This window comes from Armigeres subalbatus, chromosome 2, assembly GCF_024139115.2.
Source record: "Armigeres subalbatus isolate Guangzhou_Male chromosome 2, GZ_Asu_2, whole genome shotgun sequence".
Taxonomy (NCBI): domain Eukaryota; kingdom Metazoa; phylum Arthropoda; class Insecta; order Diptera; family Culicidae; genus Armigeres; species Armigeres subalbatus.
The window spans coordinates 302532811-302557197 of record NC_085140.1 but is presented as its reverse complement, the minus strand read 5'-3'; the positions used below and the strand labels follow the sequence as shown (position 1 = coordinate 302557197).

The following is a 24387-nucleotide window of genomic DNA, read 5'->3' as shown; positions in this document are numbered from 1 at the left end:
CACGAACGAATCAAGCAAATCAAAGCGTTAATCCAATTAATTTTAGTTTTGGAATGGAGTACTTAACAGTAGAAAACAGGAAGAAACTCGATTCTTTTCTCAGGTCCTTACAGAGTTATCGAAATAAATTATCCAAATTAGATAAGACATCATTTGACAGCAAGTAATGATCTTATTACAGTCCATAAAAATAGACTCATTGAAGCATAAAAAACGTTTGATCATTTTACTTACAAATTTTGTACTTATACATTTATAACAAACACAATACTGTTTGTACTGTAGAACTAATTTAGACTCAAGTACAGCCTAATTCCATAAAAAATAATAATAAAAAATAAAAAATCAAATGGGATAGTGAAAATTCTTAGTTTTGTACTAAGAAGTGCGAAATTATTAGGATCTAAAATTAGATTTTTTCTCTCTATGCTCTTAAAAAATTGTGAACGTATTTGAGAATAACTATTACGGAATGATTTTATTCCATTACATCATTCTCCCAAAGGGGAAGTGTAGCATTCCATTTCAACATAAAATACAGTAAACATGTCATCTGTAAAACATCATCATAAAATAGAACACTTTATAACATCTTGCTAAAACATGAACATTCCCATACAGCCAAGATCGATGAAGAAGGATGGCATTTTTGACGAACCAAACTGACTTGAAATTACAGAGCAAGCAAACCAATCTCATTCAATTCAGAGACAATTTGCAAGCCTCCGCGGCAATGATATGAAATTTGCGACGCATATTTCCAATGTTTGATAAACTATGCAGTTTTATTGAGGAAGGATCAACTAAATTAGACGCAGATGTCAAATTGGAACTCATGGCTCATCTTAACTAACTGGAGCAACATTTTGATCGATATTTTCTGGCTCAAGAACATGCTTCATTAGTTCTCAATCCGTTTTTGTTTACTTTGGACGTGGATAGCCTTCCAATGAAACTCGGAATGAATATTTGTACATGCGGAATGGTTTATCATGTCATGAATTATTCGGTTCAAAAATTGAACTATTTTGGTGTGGCTTCGCATAATACAAAGTCGCTTTCCAAGCTTTGAAGATTCTAATACCGTTCTAGAGAGTGGATTTTCGACCTATCTCCAGATAAGAGAAATATATTTAACAACAGACAAACAGTCATAACAATTGTGAAATTCTCATCGTTTACTGATTTACTGGTCAATTTAAATAATCATTAGCTGGTCAATCGATTACTCGTGTGCCACATCACATTTGCTAGAATTTAACATTTGTTACTAACCGCCGTCTGCTGATTTGATTAACTTATTGAAAACAACAGATGCTTGTTGTATGACGACGATGGATTTCATTAGTGCATGTTCAATGTGTTATGTCCTTTGTCTATGATTGAACATTGAGGACGATTTAAGATCAACTTTATCAGACACGAAATCTCGTGTACCAAAGCTATATCACGAATGTACAAAATTACTGCCGAAGAATGTAATATTCCAATGATAAAAGATATTGATATAAAGTTAAGAATACGTGACATATTCAGGGGCCGTGTCCTGGGCTTATTATAAAGGTCGCGATCCGAAAAGGTTGGAACCACTGAATTAGAATGATCGAAGTCATCAGCATATGCATGCATGCAGTGCAATGCAAAACAAATTAACGTTAAGTGCGTGGACGTACAGTTATATGCACAATCACGAATAGACCTTATCTCAATTTGTTCAGTCCTAATCGATTGGTAGATACAGAAAATATCTGGATTTAATGTGCTGGTTGGTAACATGCACAAGTTAATAACTTTATTTTTCATTCGCAAAATTCAAAGCGGCTGGTGTCAATGAACATATGTAACAAACCCTCACACAAAAGAACCTGGTCAAAATATCATGAATAGCCATTGTACGAATAAAATGATTTTAAGGATTTTGTGCAATAGCGGCGTCCTTTCTTCAACATTTTTTTTGAAAGAATATTAATATCAGTCCATAAAATGCGCTGACACAAAGAATATGACACTTATCTTTTGTACTGAAGTACACTGACATAATTGTGGGTGGCACAGCACCAATTTAGGAACAAAATCATTCTTTACATTTGAAAGTCAGTCACGCTCGCTGGTCTATTGACTACCGCTTCGGTCTTGAAAGCAGGAATCTTTCTATTTGTTTTTTTTTTAATTATTTTAGCTCTTTCTATGTTCCACGTTCTACATTCCTACTGTTACATCCTATCACTAGCAATTCCGAAACCGCCGGTGAGTATGAAAGGCCATAAGTATCTTTCTTAAATCGGTATCCAACTAACTATCTTTCGGATACTCAGGGACGTAGCCAGGTAAAATCTCGGTAGTGAGTGCCTTGCTCCATCAAAGAGAAAGTGATAAATCTGAAATCAATATCTGCGTTAACAGATGAACAATTTTCTTCAATATTGTTGTTGAAAAACAATTTTCTTGTTGATTCACCGTTAATTCATATTTGTCTACAGGCGCATACTGATCATTTTCCCCATTTGAAACATGGTTGTTCCTGTGGGTTGTTAATTGTAAAAGGTTTGTTTTTGCTATGAAAAAATAACCTTCCAGAATGTACAACTTTTCTGGAGGAAAAAAGCCGCAAGTTAAGGGTGACTGCAAAGATCGTCAATATTTAGCATTGTAAAACAAATTATTCGAGATAGGGTATTTACTTATTATGAAGATATTCCAGTTTTTCATAAACAAACAGATCCACTGTGTCGATCAAGATTCCTGGAATTTCCTCATAAAATTTCGATACGACAGTGCGTCACCTAATATGATTCTCTGTGTCTTTATTGAAATCGCATGGCGCACACCCCCGACGCTCAGTTAATCTGCCTTCCACACCACCGGTTAGCGAACAAAAAACGTCAGGAACGTTCATTAAAAACCAGTTCCAGAATGGCGTACATCGTGGTTAGATTTTAAGCACGGTTGGGATCAAACGGCGCTTCGCGGATCTGAGCAGCGTGCGAAAGGCATTTTGAACGAGATCGAGACGTTTGTTATCGGATCCAGTGTGTCGTTAGTAGCTCGCGATAGGAAAGTCCGCAGCATGAAGCTGCGAATGTTTTGCTATTGCTGGTAGCGTACTCGTCTGCCTTCCTACAACAGTAGTGCTCCAAAATAAACAGTGCAGTGCGCGGAGAAATGTATAGCGTTGAAGGAATGTCCGAGTTCACAAATTACGTGGGTACATCGCATAAAACATGGCCGCAGAACGTACTCAATGGTGTACTATCGCGGTTCTGTGGATCAGAGGACCGAGGATCTGGCAAGGTATGTTCATTGAAGAGAGGCAAATTGAGATAAATACGGGAATAATCATCCTACACAATTTTTTCGCCGAGATCTCAGCATTTTTGATTATTTTCCGAGGTGGGCACCGCAGTTTCAGCAAACATGATTTTTGCCGAGATCTCAGTAAAAGTGACTTTCAGTTGCCGAGATACAGCAAATATTCTGCGAGCAATCAGTAATAACTTCTCAGCACTTGCGTCTACGTCGCGTTGAAATATAACGCAACATTGTAATCCGTCTTCAATGCACCGTTAAGCAGATGACCGACCCAAACCGAGGTCATTCGTTTACGGTGAGTTGATGAACGACGAAGGGGCGAGGTGTAGCCATCATTGCAGCGCACAGTGGGTTGATTTTGCGAATTAGGCAAAAAATCCATACAAATTAGGTATCGAACAGTCTCTCTATTGAAAGTATGATTGATACTTTTAGAAACGAATTCTAAATTCAGCTCTTTCCAAAAACTGAAACTTTACTCTGCAAATATGTCAATTTTACTACAAATAAAGACTTTTTTTAAAGGGTTCAATAAGGCTGAATAGTATTTGGTAACACTTATGAAGTGATACGATACAAAATTTGTTAAAACAAATGTTGCATGGTGGATTAATCCGGGAATAATTATAGACCCAACACCCCAAGTTGAATTTTTGGCAACAAATTTCGAACTGCGACCCATAGTTGTAGAGTTGAATGTCGCATTTGTAGACGGTTTTTGTTTTTTAATTATCATTCTTTGAAACTTGTGTGAGTTAGCGTTTGAAAGCTCACAACTCACACCATATAACCTTATGGTTAACTGGGAATTGGTACTGGCGGAATTTCTGACCACTGCTTCTTACATTCTACACATACCTACGATGAATTGATGGGTTTGGAACGTCGTTTTTTATGCACGCTTTTATTAGGAAGATGCTGTTTATGCGAATAGAGTTGTTTACTTCTATTTCTCAGATACCAATAGGAAAAAAGTAACACCTCTTACTGGATTTGAAACTTTAAAGAGCGCTAGAATTTGCACCATTTGATCTTCACGCTATCCTGTATCCTATAAATGTAATACACGTAGGCAATAGATCTGAAATTTTTTTCTAATGAAATTCTGCTGATTTAGTTGATTTGATCGGTTTTATCTTTTTATGCCGAATAATATTAGGAATTAGATTATATTGCAGCACCTGAGATAGACACATAATACCTTCTCCAGCAAGCACGCTTTTGTGTATTGCAATACGAGCAGTTCTTTTTTGTTGCATCTTATACAACATCTAGACTAGAACACCAAATTTCGGAAAGAACAGTAATCCCGATAAATATGACTCAACTATAACTCTCTTTTGACTGGCTCAAAATAAACTACAGGCCAAGATAAGTATCCTTACGGGGCAAGAAACCCCTCTAAAAATCATGTTTTCCAACTGAAATGTAGTAGAGGGTCAATATACACAGAAAATAAAAGCTGTTAATGCGTAGGGGAATCGGGCTCCTCATGATATCTTCTTCTTCTTCATTGGTATTACATTCCTCACTGGGACATTGCCGCCTCGCAGCTTATTAAGTTGTTTATTAACCACTTCCACAGTTACTAACTGCGAGGTTTCTAAGCCAAATTACTATTTCTGCATTCGTGTATCATGAGGCTAACACAATGATACTTTTATGCCCAGGGAACTCGAGACAATTTCCAAGCCGAAAATTGCCTTGACCGGTACCGGGAATCGAACCCTCATCGAACCTCATGATATACGAAGGCAGAAATGGTATCCTGGCTTAGAAACCTCGCAGTTAATAACAATGGAATTGCTTAATGAACACTAAGCTGCGAGGCGGCTCTGTGCCAGTGTGGGGATGTAATGCCAATAAGAAGAAGAAGATATTTATAATATGGGGCGATGTGACCACCCCCTCGGGGCAAGACGAGCGAGGACCAACAATTATATAAAAAGTGTGCTAAATTTATTAAGAAAATCGAATTTCAATTTCAATCAATATTTCAAGAAGAAGTGAGGTTGTCAAAGTGCGTTTTTCAGTGGTATAGCCCGTTTACATTATTGTTAGTCATTCCTCGTAATAATAATGCTCACTTTAGTCATAGTCAACGTTGGCTGTCTTGCCCCATATGGCGATCTTGCCCACTTTCCCCTATTGGTCATATTAGGCAAAACAATTTTTTTTTTCTGGTCGATAAGTTATTGTTTTTCATGGATACTATTAAAATTACATTGAATAACAGAAATCAGTATAAAATTTCAGTAAATTTGACAATGTAAGTTACTCAATAGATTCAGCGCAATAGTTTTAGAATTTTGTGTATTTGATTGTTTCAAAATGGAGTGCTACTCTTGCCCCATTTAAGATAAATTAGGTATTCAAATCTTATTAGGCATGGTCAAACATTTCACTGTAAATATTTTAAATGTAAAGGTAAAATAAAGGGGTGCTCATCTTGCCCCTGGGGACGATCTTGCCCCGTCCTCCCCTTAATCATTTGTTTCGATGCTATGCAGTATCTTTGTGGCATTTACTCACTCAGGTCGTTATTGAAGATTTCTGGAATTGAAGGTAGTCGAATCTTTGGTTTTGTTCAAGAAATTCAGTCAATCCTCCCTGTCCATGGATAAGGGCTTGACGTTGATATTTCAAGTGTCTTAAAAGATTTTTATTTTATTTTTATTTTTGTTGTTTAATAGAGTGCTTTTTCAAACAAAGGTTAAGTTCAACACTAAATTAAAAAATTAGGATATTTTTCCATTTTATATCTCTTTCACAAGAATGTCGTTATTTTAATGGTAATGGTTTGAAAATAAGCTCCGTAGAAACTTTTATCACATCTTACTTAAATAAGGTCAACAGTTATACCAAACACTTGAGGTACCATGCCTCCAAGTTAACTAATGGTTAGTGTCGCACGATCTAACAACAACTGCCTATTGAGTAAATTTGGAGGTGCCGGCAAATCAGGGCTCAGTAGAGGTCTAACTAACATATCTCTAATACTAACAAGACCCTGAAACAAACGCTTATCCAAATAGCATACATCTATTTATACTTGTAGTAGTAGCTAACAATAATTCATTTTGTACCCGTATAGCTGAAGTAGAATTTTTAGTAGTGAAAAGTAGAATTTGTAGATTTACTAATTTGGCATTGGAGATAGTGAATGTATCTATTATATCTTCTCGATAATCTTTTATTTTAGTCTATCTAGCTGCATGGATCAACGCAAAAAAACTGTTTCTCTCTTTCCTTCTATTAGGTTAGTTAGAAAAATTAGCGGATATATAGGGGACATGACTTAGTGTTTCTCGTATTAAGACAAATTCGCTGACCTTTACCTTATAATAAAATAAATTACCGATAGTAAAATAAATGACTGAAATTTAAAGATATCAAATAAATAATAAAAAAGAAAATAAATACATGACCATCGGTGGACAGAAAGATAAGAGACAGAGTTCTGTTTAGAATAGTTAATGGAGACCATTGCACTCACAAGATAGAGAATAACTAGTACCACTATTATTGCTACAAGACTAATAACTTGACCACTTACGGAAATGAGGATAGACCATATGATGCGTTGAATATTGTATACCACTGAATCTGAATAACTGAATTTTAAACCTCATTATTTTAATAAATAATAAAAGGTTTTGAATATTAGAAAAGGGAATAGAACTTGACCAAAAAGCAATTACGGAACAACTGGACAGAAATTTTGTATAATGATCACTATTAGACTACTGAAACTTTAACATATGACATTACTGTGACTGATAGGATACAATTAACTCGACGACGTATTGACAAACATCCGATACTCAACCGTGTTAAAATAAGGGAAGCTCTTCAATGTGTCCATTTATTACAATAGTACTTAAATTAATCTATTTTGAAACTACCCTACCAGAATGATATCATTACATCTTTATTCGAAATTGTTACTTGGAAATGGCAACAGTACCACCCGTTGTCAACATAGACGAAATTGTTACTTGGAAATGGCAACAGTACCACCCGTTGTCAACATAGACTACTATTAGGTATTGAATGTCGGCTCCAAGTAACTAATAATTAAATTTACATGTTAACTACTTATTCAGAAAACATCTATGTACATGTTGAGCTTCCATTATTTGTTCGGTTTATAATTGACAGACTGTAGATAGAAAGAATAATGTATCGCAGTGGCGTTTCCCTAACCTCAATCTACCTGTGCACTGGACTTAAATTTAAGGAATTAGTGTGCGGAAATGCATAGAACAACTAGATTTTGATTAGTTTAAACGACTCTGATAATTTTATTTTCCCTTTAGGCTGTCAAAATATCAAAATTTTCATTTTTCGGGTCAGTGCACAGGTAAAAAGTGAGGTTACGCGACGCCACTGATGTATCGGTATGATCACAATACAAACCCAGGCCGCAGTGACCTAGTGAGCAACATAGCTTGAGTCGTCTGCTAGTATTGTGTATCACATGGAGAGCCCAGCCGAGATACCAGTCTATTAAGACTACAGCTGATCAACTCTCGAAAAAAAAAAAAAAAAAGAAATTCAGTCAATCGTCGGTTGACCATTCGCTCCATATTTTTTTAGATTCAGCTGGTTAGGGCAATTCGCCAATAGTTTCTGACTTCGTTAGCAGGGCCCCTGTGTTTCGGGATAGCGATGACGAAGCTATGCTTCCATTCAACCGAGACCGTTCCCGCAGTTCACTCTTGGTTAAGCGTGGCTTTATCTCTGATACTGAGATTTTTTTATCATCAGATATCCGATGTCATCTGGACCCTCAGTTTTCCCTTTGGACTTATGAAAGGCGTATTATAGCTCTGCCATAGTGAACGGGAGGTTGTAGTTCTGTTCTTCATCAGGTGGGACCAATAATCCATGGATAGCCATGTGGGAGGAAGGATGCCGCTTTTAGGAAGGTTTCTGAGTAACGGTATAAGGAGGAAGACAAGTCGTGGAGGTATTCTGCCAAGGCATCCGCCATTGGCTTGTGGATCTTTGATTATTGTGCCGTTTACCTTGATGGCTATTCTCTTGTGCCGTCTTTTGCCCTGTAGACTATTTGTTCGCATCCATATCTTTATAGCAGACTGGCTCTCGTTTTGTGTGTGTCTTTATTAGCTTGTTGCTCTTGGCTGGCTCGTATCTTCTTCTCGCGCGTTTAACGGGGCGAAGAAGTTTTCTGCGTCATTTGGCCGCCGTCGCGTCGTGATGTCCTTCCTTATTAAGGGGGAATGAAGACGGGCAACACACCACTACATAAATCCTTTTGTGTTTGTGATATTGCCCGACACACCGCCGGTGGTGAATCATTCAGAAAGCTGTTTTCTTTGCCCAACTTTCCTTGAGCTTTAATATCTGCAGTAAGTTACGAAATCAATGTAGGAACACGAGTACATATATAGTTCAGTTTCAAGTGCAATTCGAAAACCGGCCACCGAGGTCTGCTCGAGGTCTCTGGGTCTGGAACTGTCTTGTTTTGTAGCGCGATACAGATCGGAGCGTGGTCGAATCCTCTGAAATCCTCGTGCGCGGACCAAAGAAAGTGGTTTGCGGTGGGGGTCGCTACAAGAGAGATGTAAATCGCTGATTCTGACTGACCTCGGAGGAAAGTGGTTGACCCATCGTTTATGATAGGGAACTGTTCCGTTTTCCATCCCACTGAACATATATTCATCTCATTGCAAAACTAAGAAATACAGCACCAATCTCGTCGCTTCTTTTTGCTAACAAGCGTGCTAACTGCTGAAAAAAATCACAAAAATAAGAAACAAACCAAATTCCTTTTCAATGCTTTGTTTTTGATGGGATGTAAATAGGAGCTATGGGATGAAGTGCCGAACCGTTCCCCTAGTTAGATTAGATTGCGCCGGGTAGCGAGGGTAAGCCCACATGGCATAAGGCCGTTTGGCATAATGCCCACAACAAACTAAAAGTTAATCTATGAATATATAATTTCCATCTTTAGAAGTATAAATTACCCCTTCTTCAAAAGTACGCAATTTAATATTCAGAGTAAAGCAAAGAAAACAAAATTGAAATAACCAATGTGGGCTCATTTTATGTCCGATTGAAATTTTTAGAGAAGAAGCCTCATCATGTCTTTTTTGGTACATTACTTGATTTAACCATGGTGCCAATCCGCCCGGGTTTATTAAGGGAGGGTTCCTGGGTCAGGTGCAGTCAAAAAGGGGTCATTCTTAAAACCCTTGATAAACGAGCAAAACGAAAGCAAACGTAGTCAATCATTATTGAATAGTATATGAAGATAGTTTTGATATAATTGGATCACCCGGACATGGTTCCAGATGTTCCGGGAACCTAGTTCCCTCAAGGAAGTGAACAAACTCTGAAACCTATCTTGCAACGTATCAAACTTCATGATTTTAAAAGACAAGCTCAAGCTCAACAGATAAATTTTTCAGAGATTTTGGAGTCATTTGCTACGTCAACTTCTCTGTGGGAACCAGGTTCCCGGGAACACTTCCACCCGTGGTCAATGTATCGAAAACCTCTCAAAGAATCATCCATTCATTTTATCTTTCAAAATCACGAAGTATGATACATATGTCGCAAAATGGGTTTTGGAGCTAATCGAAGTTTGTCCCCTTCCCTGAGGGAACCAGGTTCTCGGAACATCCGGAACCATGTCCTGGTGATCCATTTGTGTCAAAACTAACTTCTGATACTGGTCAATAATGATTGACCACGTTTGCATAAACATTCTGTACGCATTCCCTCATTTATCAATGATTTTAAGAAAATGATCCGTTTTTGACTACACTTGACACAGAGTAAATCCGGCCGGATTGGTACCATGGTCAAATCAAGTCATGTACCAAAAAAAACATGATGACGCTACTTCTCTGAAAATTGCGTGTCAATCGGGCATAAAATGAGCCCACACGGTATAAGATCTTCTTTTGACCCCGGAACCACAAAGCTCGGTTTCGGAAGGAAACCGGCAGCAAACCCCTTTGGGGTTTGTTTGGGTTTCCGGAGCTCAGGGCGTACGGACGCAGAGGAGATTTCGGATCTCGGGAACCTATATCGCACCCGCACGTAATACTCACAATCAAACATCGCATCGAAGATAACGATCGTCAGATTGAGGGGACCATAAAAACTGCACGGACAGGCGGAGCGGAGTACGGCGGAGGCTTCGTTGATTTTTGCGGTATTTCACCGGGAAGGAAGGTGCGATGTTGGGCGATCTTAGTACAATGGCGACGGTGTGTGCCACGGTGGGCTACAACGACAATGGTTTCAACAACTGACGTGAACGACGGACCAGGTGGTCTCGGGAAACGAGGTGGTGGTCCCCAAGGGATGATCTTCGGTTGAATAACCGCTGAATGTTGCCGGCAGCGATTATTGGAGCTTGGCAACCGCCACGGACTATGTGACAACGGAGATGAGCCGCGACGGCGTCTTTCAGGAAACAGAATGGCGGTACAGGGAGATATACTGTTTCGAGGACCGCGAAATCCAGCCGATGGCGGAGGTGGTGACTTTGGTTTTAGCGTTCAGTAGGAAGGCTTTCGGCGGCTACGGCGATTAGAGTGCCAGCCAAATGCACATGGATGTCTGTATCAGCCCGGTACAACGAGTGATGGATTGCCGAACAACTATTCGACGATGAAGCCACGGCAAGATTGCAGCGCTAAGCCTACGACTACGAATCACGAACCCATCGGAACCCATCTTAAACTCACTGTTGGGGTTTCAACTTAATTTTTACTACCGGATCGAAAAACGTATGTACTGAATCCTACCAGGTAGGAGTCTTGCACTCCGTTTTCTTTTAAAGGAGCTACTCTATCCAGGAATTAATATCAATTGCCCCCTCATGCCGTTTTCCAACCTTCCACCTTCCATCCACTCATGAGGCAGAACCTCATCCTCCCAAACCTTGGTAATCAGACAGTGCAGTGCTCTAGCCAGTGCCTCACCACCATGTTTAAACAGCTCTGGTAGTTGGTCAACGCCAGGGGCTTTGTTGTTTTTCAGCCGGCCGATCTCCTCCTGGATTTCCTGGAGATTCGGTGCCGGAAGTCGCATGTCCTGCGCGCGTGCTCCTAGGTTTCTTACCATACCGCCACCGTTGTCTGCCATATTGCCATTCAGGTGCTCTTCGTAGTGCCACCTTTGGATCACCTCACGCTCGTTTGTAAGAAGGTTCTCGTTTATGTCCTTACACATATCGGGATGTGGCACGTGGTCCTTACGTGAACGGTTCAACTTCTCATAGAACTTTCGTGTGTTATTAGCGCGGTACAGTTCCTCCGTCTCTTCACGGTCTCGATCTTCCTGCTGGCGCTTTTTCCTCCGGAAAATCGAGTTAAGTCTGTTCCGCGCCCGTTTGTATCGTGCCTCGTTCGCCCTCGTTCGGTGTTGCAGCAATCTCGCCCATGCTGCATTCTTCTCCTCAACTAACTGCTCACATTCGTAGTCTTGGGATAGTCTACCGTCTTGTAGCCGCCCAATGTTTAGCCGCAGCGGACGACTACGACGCGTGTTGTACACCGTCGAGAGTTTTGAGCGCAGACATACTGCAACGAGGTAGTGGTCGGATTCAATATTCGCACTGCGGTAAGTGCGTACGTTCGTGATATCGGAGAAGAATTAACCGTCGATTATAACGTGGTCGATGTGGTTTTTCGTTTCTTGATTAGGTGATTTCCATGTGGCCTTATGGATATTCTTGCGAGGGAAGATAGTGCTGCGGACTACCATTCCGCGGGAGGCTGCAAAGTTTATGCATCGTTGGCCATTGTCGTTCGATACGTTATGCAGACTATCCGGTTCGATGACCGGTCTATACATTTCCTCCCTTCCTACCTGAGCGTTCATGTCACCGATGACGATTTTTACGTCCTGCAGTGCCTCCATCGTATGTCTGCTCCAGCTGTGCATAGAACGCTTTTTTTCTCGTCGTCGGGTCTCCCTTCGTGTCCATCGCTCAACTCCTCTACCACCATCTTGCGAGCATGTTACACGAAACAATGTTTCGTATGACATTGTCACCAGAAGGCGCTAGAATGAAATGTCAAACTCGAAGGATTCCGACGCTAGCGCCTCTAGTTGTGAAACGCTCAATCAATGAAATTCAAATTGCTCGTTAAAATCATGGTCGATGAAATTTTCTATAGTGTTACGTCTGTTGTCTGTGATGCTATAGTTGAAGAATGGGTAGGCTGACCATATCATTTTGGTGAAAAAACGGGACAAACGCGCTTGCAAAACGGGACAAGCAAATAAACCTTGTGATAAAATTTAAGAGCTGTGGAAATTTCAAAATTCATTGAGATTGCTGACGTCTAATCACCTTGATTGATTGCGCAATTCATAACTAGGGGCGCTAGTGTCGTAATTCTTTGAGTTTGACATTTCACTCCAGCGCCTTCTGGCGACGATGTCATACGAAACATTGTTTCGCGAAACATGCTCGCAAGATGGTGGTAAAGGAGTTGAGCGAAGGATTTTTCAGAAAAATGTTCAAGACTGTTGTGCTTTTATTGCAAGTTAGTTGTGGAAAAATACTAAACTACAAATATTTCACTCTTCAAAGAAACGCGGACAAAAATACGAAGGAACAGAAAATTAAGCATCTTTCAATATTAAAAAAAACATACTTTAAGGAAAAAATGTCAGAAGACAAATGCGAAAAGAGCAATAGAGTGGGATCATTGATTTCCCGTGCCAAATCCCTTTTTCATTAATTTATGTGGGGAAAAATCTGCGGATAAGAATAACATGAATATTAACAAGGAAAGAACTTTAATAGAATGTAATTTTAATTATTTCCATGGAATTGGTTGGCGCATGAGAACAAATGTCAAATCGAGGCAATTCACAGTCCTTTTTGATCCAAACTGATTTAAATGTCGCTACAAGTAGTCTAACACCTCGAGAATCTAATGAAGTGATGAACTTTGTTATAAACTTAAAAATCACTATAATAAATAAATAAAAAAATCCGACCTAATTTTCCCTTGGTGTTTTAAAATCGATTATGTTCAGTTGATTTTTAAATTATTATTTCATGCCTTCGTTTGCTTAAAGTGGAGGATGTCGAAATATTTAGAATTATCCAGAGAGTCTTTGAATGATTCTTAACATTTCAAAAAGAATCAAATAATTAAAAAAATACACGATAAAGCTGATTTGAAAAAAAAAATAATTACCTACTTCGGAAGCTTCAAAAAGAATAATCGAAAATGAACTTAATCTGAAAATTAGAATGTCTGTCCCTGCGCTTCATTTTATTGACGTTGAGGCGTAACCTGATTTTCAGGAAATACTTGCCTACCAAGTTACTACTGTTGAATTTGTCCAAATTTTAATAAAAATTATTTAGGCTCTTTTAGTGGAATGTCTTCAACTGTCTAAGACAAGTTTAGTACTTTCCATTTAATTCCACTACGTCTTTATCTATCTATCTGATATCTTTACATATACGTATTTCGACCTTAACTGTGAGGCCGTCTTCAGTGTCTCGTAAGTCGAGGCAAGTACGAGATACTGAAGACGGCCTCACAGTCGAGGTCGAAATACGTATCTGTAAAGATATTTAAACTTGTGGAATTAAATGGAAAGTACTAAACTCGTCTTAGACAGTCAAATTTCAATGCCTCCGTATTAAGCAGAAAAAATCATTGACGGTATGAAAAATCTCCCGGTGAAGCACCTGTTGTCAATAACAGACACCTTAAGAAAAGTCGATCAATGGAAAATACAACACCTTACACTTTTTTATGGGTTTCGTCCACTTTCTTTGTTGAGAGATTAGCCAGCCGAGGGCTGTAAATCTCTCTTATAAAGGACGCAAACAAAAACACTTCCCATGTATGATCAATGTAGAATCAATGAAAAAACGGGACAAATTGAGGATTTTTCAGATTACGACGGGACAGCACAAAAAGGTCTAAAAAACGGGACTGTCCCGTGAAATACGGTACTTATGGTCAGCCTAAGAATGGGCCTTTTATCCTCAGCTTGCACATCCTTGCGTTGATTGGCTGCCACCCAATCACGCGTTAGCGCATCTTTCCCAGCACTATGAAGCCGGTTCCCAGCTCGTTGGTGGTGCCACAACTTTGGTAGAAGGTAGCCGCTCGATGCCCGCTTTTACACACTTTCTGTAATGTCCAGCAGATTTCCTGCAGCGCTACGACATCGAAGTTGCGGGGATGTAATTCATCGTAGATTATCCTGTCGCAACCTGCGAAGCCTAGCGACTTGCAGTTCCATGTTCCAAGCTTCCAATCGTGATCCTTTATTCGTCGCCTAGGTCGTTGCCGATTGTATCGAGTCGTATTATCTTCTATGTCGTTCGTAATGGTTGTTTTTAAAGGCGGCTGATTGGGCCTGCGCAAACCTCCTGTCTCATCGGAGGGCCGTCGTGTCAGGGCTGTTTAGCGTCCCACCTAACACCAGGGCTTGGGCTGGTGCGCTTTGAGCGGCACACGGTCGCTTTGGCGGAGCCTACTTGCGAATACATGCAGCTTTTTATAGAGGTTCAACAAGGCTGGGGAGGGATCGTCAAGCCCATGGACATAGTCCCTACTGCCCCCAACAGTGATTTTCAGTTGGACGGCATAATTTACGATCAAGCACCATGATACTCATTCAGTTCTTGGAGAATTAAATAAAGAATGTTATGCTGAAAACCGCGACAAGATTAGAGTTTATTAGTCAAAGATATTACCATTTTTGTCCAGAGCATCAGGGCTTCAAATAGAACCGAATAAGAAGGCGACCCATCTAAAAAAGTGAAAAAGTTTTTCCCATACTAATTTGAGCCAGCTTTCAGAGGCTATTTCCTTATTTTGCTTTTATTGTCTATCCGTAACAAAGTTAGAACGCTTTTTGTACCAAAATTGGATTTTTCTCCAGATACAGGCAACTTTCCCAACTTCGGAAGTAGTGCGCTAGACTCGCCCAAAGATGCGCTAAACAACGCATCAACCAGTTTCACAGATAAAACTTCGGAAGAAAGTTCGGTTCGGAAGTCCCGACTTCCGATATCTAAGTTGGTGCTACGCCGACAATATATTATCTCCAGTAGCCTTGCTAGCAAAGGCGTAGAATTGCCATTCCGGAGAAGGCGAGTTCGATTCTCAGGGGCATAGTTTATCCATTGTAGGGAGGTAGGGGGTAAAACGGATAGGGGTCCCGTTTGAGCTAAATTGTTACAAATTTGGCACTCTATCGCGTGGATATTATTGCTTGTTTCAAATTATGAGTGCAACATGTTTTACTACATTCAAATATTGGAAACTATCTTGTTTATTGAAGATTTAATGTAAACTATGACTGATATGCCATGGTGATGTAATTTATGATGTGCAAGCTTTTAAAACAGAAATCGGCAAGGCTAATCCGCATGATACTAGATGATCTCAAACTTTTTTCTATTCAAAGATTGTTTACGGGTTGAATTGAAAATTTATCCCAAAATTCGATTTTTCAGATTTTTTTAAGAAATTGAATCATAGTGGGGTAAAACGGACACGTTCTGGTGTGGGTAATATGAACTATATGAAGTACAAATAGGGCATCCAATCATGGTTTGAACTAGTGAAAAGCGTATCATGGTTTGAACCATTTTGAAATCAGTAGAAATTACCATCGGGTCGGTTGCCAAAAATAACGTTCTTTTTTTCTTCTATCTCCATTTTTCGTGGTATTTGAGAGGCTTCAGTAAGCTACCTTACCGGGGTCGCGTTACCTACATCGCGATGATGGGGCTGCCACCTTAGGTATAGCTGACACGATACAGCATTTCGTTAATCAGCCGCTGGGTACCAGGCAGACGCTGTTTGAGCCGCACCTCCTGGTGAACAGACGCTCGAGACATACCTTCTCACTCTAGCTGATGTCAGAAGGACCACAGTGCCCAGACTGCACTACCAGCTAAGTACACAACCCTTAGCTGTCGGTCTTTAGTCATCGGATGACCCGTGGAAGCGTGATATAGGAACTTGTGGGGAGCAGAGCTCTGTTGGGCGCTCCTTCCTTGATGTCAACCCACGATTTTGCAGCCCAGGTTCATCGTAGAGCTGTAGCCCATCAAATCAAATCAAATCAGAAATTACCATCTCATTGGCAGGAAATGAATCTAAAACAGTCTGAATGGAATATTTAGGTATACTGGAAGTGATAGAGTTTATTTAAACATTCGTGCATATTGTTTAAGTAGTAAAATTAAGGGATTTAAAAACGTCATGAATTTGCGCCAAATCCCCCCCACTAGTGGCATAATTTCAAAAAGCTCATAAAGGACGCATTTTATGACACAGGAGTGAGATCAATATATCAAAAGAACGCTATTTTCATATGTAATCGATTGACGTCATCATACAATTGAGAAATAGTTTTAAATAGTTAAAATAGTAACATTTATACAAGGTCAAAACTGATCATGGTTTGAACTAAAAGATATTTTAGTTACTAGATAAATATTGTCGCTCCTGTTCCCTTTGTTCTGCTGTCCGGAACATGTTGGGTATCAATCGATTTGACATCGTATGGATTTTTCTTCTTTGGCATTTAGCTCCCCTATCCTCGCCAGCAAAAGATGTTCCGGACAGCGACGACAGCGACAATCTTTATCTAGTAAATAAAATATCTTTTTTTGAACTGAATTCGTACCATGGTTTGAACTTGTAAATGCAGTCATGTTCTGCTGCTGTCCGCTAGGAGCGCTGCATGCGCCTAGCTGAAGCATTTTGTTTACATTTCCAATATGAAAAAATCGCATTTTTCATATCGATAATTTAGACGATTTTCACACGTTTCGAGTTACTAATCAAATGCGAGAAGATGAATAGTAAAATAAATTTGCTTTTCTACAGATTTCCTCAGCGTTTCATGCATGTGATTAGTATTATATTTAGGAGCTGCTGGCTGCTGCAGTAGTTCAAACCATGGTACGAATCAAAGTTATGTAATTATTAAGTTTTTTCAATGAAACTAAGCATAAATATGTGCACTAGAGTGGGGCGTCGTGGTATTTTTTTCAAATCAAAGGTTTTTCGAAGCCATTCTGGATCCTGAACAACTGTACAGAATTTTGGACCGATTGGTTGCTTCATCGCTTTCCGCATCGCGTTTGAAGTTTGTATGGAAATTAGTATGAGAGAACGTATATTTTTGCATTTCTACTACTAGAGGTTTCAGTTCATCGTGAACCAAGTGGCACATTACGTTAAAGTATAACCCAAAGGATGCCGAAAAACTTTGCTGAAGAAGGCACGTTGCTGGAACGTCCACGAAAAAAGTTATAACGCTTCGAACATTGAGTGTTCAAATCATATGCAAAAAATCGTTTATTCTGCCAGCACTGCCGTACTACGTAGACCAATAATTTAAATGAGTGATATTTCAAAATAATTAATCTTATAGGCCTTTACAGCTAATGGGAACTATCCGGAATTATTTCACAAAGAAAAAAATCCGATAAGAAGGAAGATGGGTTTTGCCCTTCGATAACCATAGGTTGTCCGGTAGTGCTGGCAGAAACATTGATTTCTTGCATATGGTTTAAACAATCAATTTTCAAAACGTAATAAAATTTTTTGTAGACCTTCCAGCTACGTACCTTCTTCGGCAAAGTTTTTTGGCATCTTCCAGACTATATGCTAACGTATTGAGTCACGTGATTGATGATAAATTGAAGCCGCTAAGAGCAAAAATATAAAAAAGTACGTTTTCCCATACTAATCTCCATGTAAATTTAAAACGCGATGCGGCATGCGAGGTTGCAACCAATCGAGCCCATATTTTGCACAGTTGATTGGGGTCCCAAAACGTTTCAGAAAAACCTTAATCTCACTTGATCGGACGAAGTTTGCGTTTTTCCATACAACTGCGCCCCACTCTAATATGCACCCAGGATGTTTTTAGAAAGATAATGAACTACGCTTCCATACAAACTAGAAATCGCAGTTCTAACATGTCCCTTTAATGAAATAAATCAACTTTATTTTGACGGCTCATCTGAAACCCGCCATTTGGTTCAAACCATGGATTGGATTCACCGAACTTTTGTTTTGAAAAGTTTGCATTGTTTACCTCCAAGCATTCATTAGGAAATTCGACTGACTTGGACATTAATTTACAATGTTCTGAAAACTCAGATGTGAATATGTGTCGACTATGCGTCCAATTTGGGAATCTCCGGCTCATTCAGTGCCCGGAACATAGGCGTTTAACTTTGATATTTACGAGATGAACCGGCCTAGGGCCGAAAATCTCGTAAAGATAATTCAATTCAATTCAACTTTGGTTGAACTGAACCTGAGTTGCGTACTCTTGCCTACGCAATACGGTCGGGTCTGAGCTTGACGACCGACTGGCAAATAGCACACACAACCTCACTTGATCAGTACAATTGTTGATAAAGAATGTGTGTAGCCGCCAGACATTCTAAATACTCACGCTCCTCTAATGTGAACGTGTACTATATACAGTGAGTCCAAAAAGTATTCGTCTAGCTGTGTGTTTTCTAGAAAATGTCAAAGATAGAATCTAGTAAGCTCAAAAAAATAAAACTATCGATTACATTGTGTAGTAAACTAATCAATTCATCTTTATTGTTAAAAATCAAACAGAAAAATAAAACAATAACAAAAAGACAGGTAACAAAACATAACAATTCATTAAATACGGGCTCAAAAAGTATTCGTCTAGTCAGGTTTAGCGCGCTTTTGAAACGAAAACAGGAGTTGTAGAATGGAATTCAATATGTCGTTGGATTCCCCTGTGTATCTATGACGGGCTGTAGTTCTTGTGGCATGGAACTGACCAAATTAGCCGTACTGGGGGACGGAATATTCTTCCATTTTTCTTTCAACACTAATTTCAATTCGTTGTTGTTAGAAATATGACTTTCACGAATTTCACGAAAAGTTTGTCGTCCAGAACCTTCCAATGGAGTTAAATTGGATTCATATCTGGGATCTGAGGAGACGTTTTGAGTTGATTGGGGTATTATAGAGTAGCTACAGCTTAGTACTTTGGGCTGTGTGCTTGAGGTAATTATCACCCCGTAAGATGTATGTTCCCTGTAAGCTCAATTTCCCAGCACTGGCGTTCAAATTTTCTTTCAAAATGCGGATGAACATTTTGTGATACATAATTCCTTCAATAATGTGAAATTTTCCCGCACCGGTTGCGCTCAAGCACCTCAGAGACCATGACGGAGCCCCCACCATGCTTTACTGCTCAAAAGAGATTCTGCGGCTATATCTCAATATTCATTTTCCGCCATACAATACATCGGCCATTTGATCCAAATATGCTGTACTTGCTTTCGTCAGATACCATGACTTGATTCCGAAAGTCATCCTTCTTCCAGCGATATTTTTAGCTGAAATCGAGCTGTTTTTGATAATTTGATGGCTCACTTGAATTTTCTTCCGTGATACTCGCCCATTATACCCATACTTTTCACAGGTATTTCTGTTCGTATTGGTTCATATCTGAGCACTTCTTCTCTCCAACTCACTTGCCTATATGGGTAAACTCGTTTTTAAGGATTTTTTTAATTTTCCGCACAATAAATCGCTCATCGTTATCAGTTTACCATCGTTGATGATCGCTCTGTTATTTGTTCTGATAGATTTTTGTGGCATTGATGCGATCAATCACCAATTAAATGGTTGAATTCTTGCTACCCTTGGCCTACCCACATTTTTTGCAAAGTCATAAGTCAACTTGCACTAATTATGCAGGCGTAGAATAAGTTTTTTTTTTTCATTTTAACTCATCTTTTTACTTTTCCCACCCATGGTGCTTCTATTTTCCGCGCCAAGTTCAAACAAAACAAAAACATTATTTGATCTGTCATTGAATATTGACAAAAATGTTGCTAGACATCACTAGAGTGTGCTAGTGTAACTACATGCGAATAAAACTATTATATTCGTGTTTCACTCGATTATTTTCTGAATAGACGAAAACTTTTTGAGCGAGCGAATTTGACGAAATTTTGGTATTCTCTACATATCAGAAAAAGTAATTCAAATTTCTATTTGCTTTTGAATAATAATCATGTGTTGATAAGTTTTCTACCAAATTTAGAAGAAAGTTTTTTGATTTCACTTCTATCACGCCCAAGTTTTACATTTTACTAAAGAATATGCAGCTAGACGAATACTTTTTGGACCCACTGTACATGTGGAAATGTTTGACAAAAATGGAAATGGATTGACAAAAATGGATTGTGTGATTGATTCGACTATGCATTCAATTAGGCCGATAAGTTGCGAAGGCCGACGGAGGTTCTTCGTAGCTTGGTTAAAGCACCAGTCTACCGTATTGAGGGTCGTGGGTTCATGTCCCATCGAAGGGAAAGTGGTTACCTCCAATACATAGGAAAACTGTCAAAACGTACGCAAACGCATCCATTGTGTTTGGCCCATTAGCCGTGCGGTAAAATGCGCAGCTACAAAGCAAGACTATGCTCAGGGTGACTGGGTTTGATTCCCGGTCCGATCTAGGAAATTTTCGGGTTGGAAATTGTCTCGTCTTCCCTGGGCATAAAAGTATCATCGTGAAGATTATATTAATTCATCAGATGTAACAGCAACGCCCTCCTTAGTCGTGCGGTAAGACGCGCGGCTACAAAGCAAGACCATGCTGAAGGTGGCTGGGTTCGATTCCCGGTGCCGGTCTAGGCAATTTTCGGATTGGAAATTATCTCGACTTCCCTGGGCATAAAAGTATCATCGTGTTAGCCTCATGATATACGAATGCAAAAATTGTAACTTGGCTTAGAAACCTCGCAGTTAATAACTGTGGAAGTGCTTAATGAACACTAAGCTGCGAGGCAGCTCTGTCCCAGTGTGGGGATGTAATGCCAATAAGAAGAAGAATAAGTAACAGCAATAACAGAATTCATCTCATTGATTTGATGGCATTAGTATCCAAAATATTGCTGGCTAACAATTCTAGATTTACATCTACCACAACCATATAGGTACATGTACGACCCATGCTTGCAATACTATCGTCTAGCAAATATTTCCTCTTTGATCATGGGCTGACGAATGGCAAACATCTAGCTATTTATTTTAAGTTAAACAATCCCTAAAAGCTTTTCTGTTTACCGCCCTCCCCTCCTACAGTCTTATAGGTGTTTGCCTTTTCACTCAAGAGAACAGGCTGCATACTGCTGCCACTATCACCGATCTCAATTGGCAAATTACATTACTTTAGAGCAAATAATAATATTTGTCTTCATGCGAAAACAGTTTTCGTCTATCTAGCGCTGAACTGAAGCACCTACCGGAGGTGGGTTTGTCATCAAAGTTTCCATTTCATTCGATTTACGATATCGATTTGTAAGCTGCCCGGTATTATACGATTGTGTGGCCAAACAGAACGAATTCATGAATGTAGCACATTAACAGGTGGATGAGGTCATCGCAGCGCAGCCCAGAAGAGTGTGCGGAAAAGAATAACAGCAACAAGAATCCGCCTGCGGCCTGCGCGATATAAGGAAGGAGGTGAGCGAAGCAAGGCGGCAAATTGTCGAGTCATGGTGACGTTAGACGAGATACCATCACAAACGGTTGCTAAGGTATTGGACCATTTTTCCAATAAATCCCGCAATTCTCCTGCAGCGGAACAACAACGCATCGTGTGGTCAGCGAATGCGCTCGAAGTGTTTGCGTGACAGTGTCTGCCTACACATGCATCCGTACCTGGTGACGGGTAAATTATCTGTCCTTGACCTCACATTCGCATGATATTGGCGAAGCACTGGCGTAGCAAGCTGACCAGTTGGTCAACGCGGTCGCCCCATGTCGGGTCAAATTATTATAATATGAACTATGATTTCATTTGGCACATCGCAGATTAGTGTTTGTTCACAGGTTTCCACAATTATCAATTTAAAGGTTTCGACATCTACACTCCATCATTTATACATTCGTGTATCATGGGGCCTAGTGTCCGCACGTTAGCGGTACGATGCGTGACTACAAAGCAAGTCCATGCTGAAGGTGACTAGGTAAAATTCTCTGGTCAGCCACAGAGAAACAGACGTCTCACTTAACACATGTTGCATCGTTCACCTTTTCAACGGTTGATTTAATTTTTTGTAGATGGTCTTGACGTTTGCGCACTACCGCCATCTGGTTGTCGCTTGGCCTAGTGTCACCGTGTTTTTAGCATTGAGCGACAATGTTTTTGTGACGATGATTTTGATTGCATTTTGTCCTAAGTGAGATGCCTGTTTCTCTGTGGTTCAGCCAAGGAAATTTTCAGATGAAATTCTTTTGATTTCCGTGGGCATTAAAGTGGAGCATCATGATCATTTTTTTTGAACAAGGTTTTTTGATCCCCTATTTTCGGCTGTCTTGATAAAATCATTTTCAAATATGTAGCATTCATCCAGGAATCATTCTCGTTTGCGATTTTGAAGGAAACGTCGCTGTGCCGTACCTTAAACTTCTTACGCTGTTGTAGTCACTGTTTCATGGATATTCTTCCACAAGCAGAGTTGACAAGGCACTTTTGTGCGAATTTGAGAAGTATTAGGATGGTTCAGTAACAAATGTGCAGTGTTACGTGGCCTCTCACTGCTTTGCAAGGTTTGCCGCTTAGGATGGCCATCTTGTCCCATTTTTGTATACGTTTTCTTTGCAATACTTGTTTTTTGATTCTTCGTGACCACTGGAAATTCCAGTCTTCTGTTTTCAAACCTGTCTTAAATTGAATAGGTTTGATACAAGCAATGCTGATAATTGATCTCACATGATGTTATCTATTACGACGTTTTGTTCGCTTTACCTTTACCACAATGTTTTCGTTTCTTTCCCTTTTTGCAGGCCGATTTCGACAGCCGACTTGAGGCTGCTGGCGACAAGCTGGTCTTGGTGGATTTCTTTGCCACGTGGTGCGGCCCTTGCAAGGTGATCGCCCCCAAGCTGGATGAACTGCAAGCCAAACACGCCGATAGAGTCGTAATCATCAAGGTCGACGTGGACGAGTGCGAAGAGCTGGCCATCAAGTATAACATTTCCAGCATGCCCACTTTCCTGTACATAAAGAACAAGGATGTCGTCTACCAGTTCTCCGGTGCCAACGCCGAGAGGCTGGAAACATTAATCTTGAAATACAGCGAGTAAGTGCTTCATCCCTAACTCCACCACTCGTATTTATAATATATATGAAGCATAAAAAGCACACATACACAAACATACACGAAAAGACCTTCTTAAATGAAACGAATCCACTTGTTAGGAAAGCAGAAGGAAACAATCGCGCGGAAGAAGGTTCATAAACTAATGTTGTTAATTTTTGCGTTAGATAACTATAGCTTGAAGATTGATTCAAAGTGGTAATTCATTGTCTCAAAAAATCGATTAGAAACAGACGAGTATAATTTTGTCCGTTAGAACTACGTGATTCGATAAGCGCGCGATTTATGATTGATTTCGACGAGTTATGATGCAATCGCAAGAAATGATGGAACCATCTACGCACCTGCTTGCGAGAATGTTGTTGTACTGTGTAGTAAATAATGCTTTAAACCGGATCTAAGATTGATAACGTTAGAAATGTGAAAGGAATAAACTGCAATTTTGTGTTGCAATACGAAACCTCATATTTTTTTGAAAAGCAAATATCACAGCCGAAATAACGTTTAAGCAATACACTGCACCCACTCGCATATCAGTCCCACACCGTTTTTTCGCATATTGATTATTTTTCGGCGAGTGATCGAAGCGATGCGATTGTGTCCGAGAAACTCATGCGCGATGCTCTCTCTACAGAATCGCAAGCGAGTTAGCTCGTGTATGAAGCTTCCATGATTGAGCTTTGAGTATGATTCTACCAACACTGGTTCTGGATCTCAACTCCACACTGATCTTTCAATATATCAACCAGGTCACCGGCTTCAGTCATTTCATCCAAACCCTTACATTGGATGACTTCAACTGGGCATAGGACTCCCACATGAATCACATCAACCAGCCCCTCTACAATCAAGTTTTTGCACGCACAGCTCTTCTGAAAAGGATCCCGAACATCATTTCGACTTATTTTATT

At 39.8% G+C, this 24387-nt stretch overlaps 1 protein-coding gene across 1 annotated transcript in view; it reads left to right on the top strand.

Annotated features, from left to right (window-relative positions):
• Positions 1-23936, top strand: part of LOC134212507 (thioredoxin-2) — a 132827-nt gene extending 108891 nt beyond the window's left edge. The window contains exon 2 of the mRNA XM_062690447.1: positions 23163-23936. Coding sequence (XP_062546431.1) covers positions 23163-23462 — 300 coding nt within the window. The 3' untranslated portion in view covers positions 23463-23936. The remainder of the gene's footprint in view (positions 1-23162) is intronic.
• Positions 23937-24387: the final 451 nt, after the last annotated feature.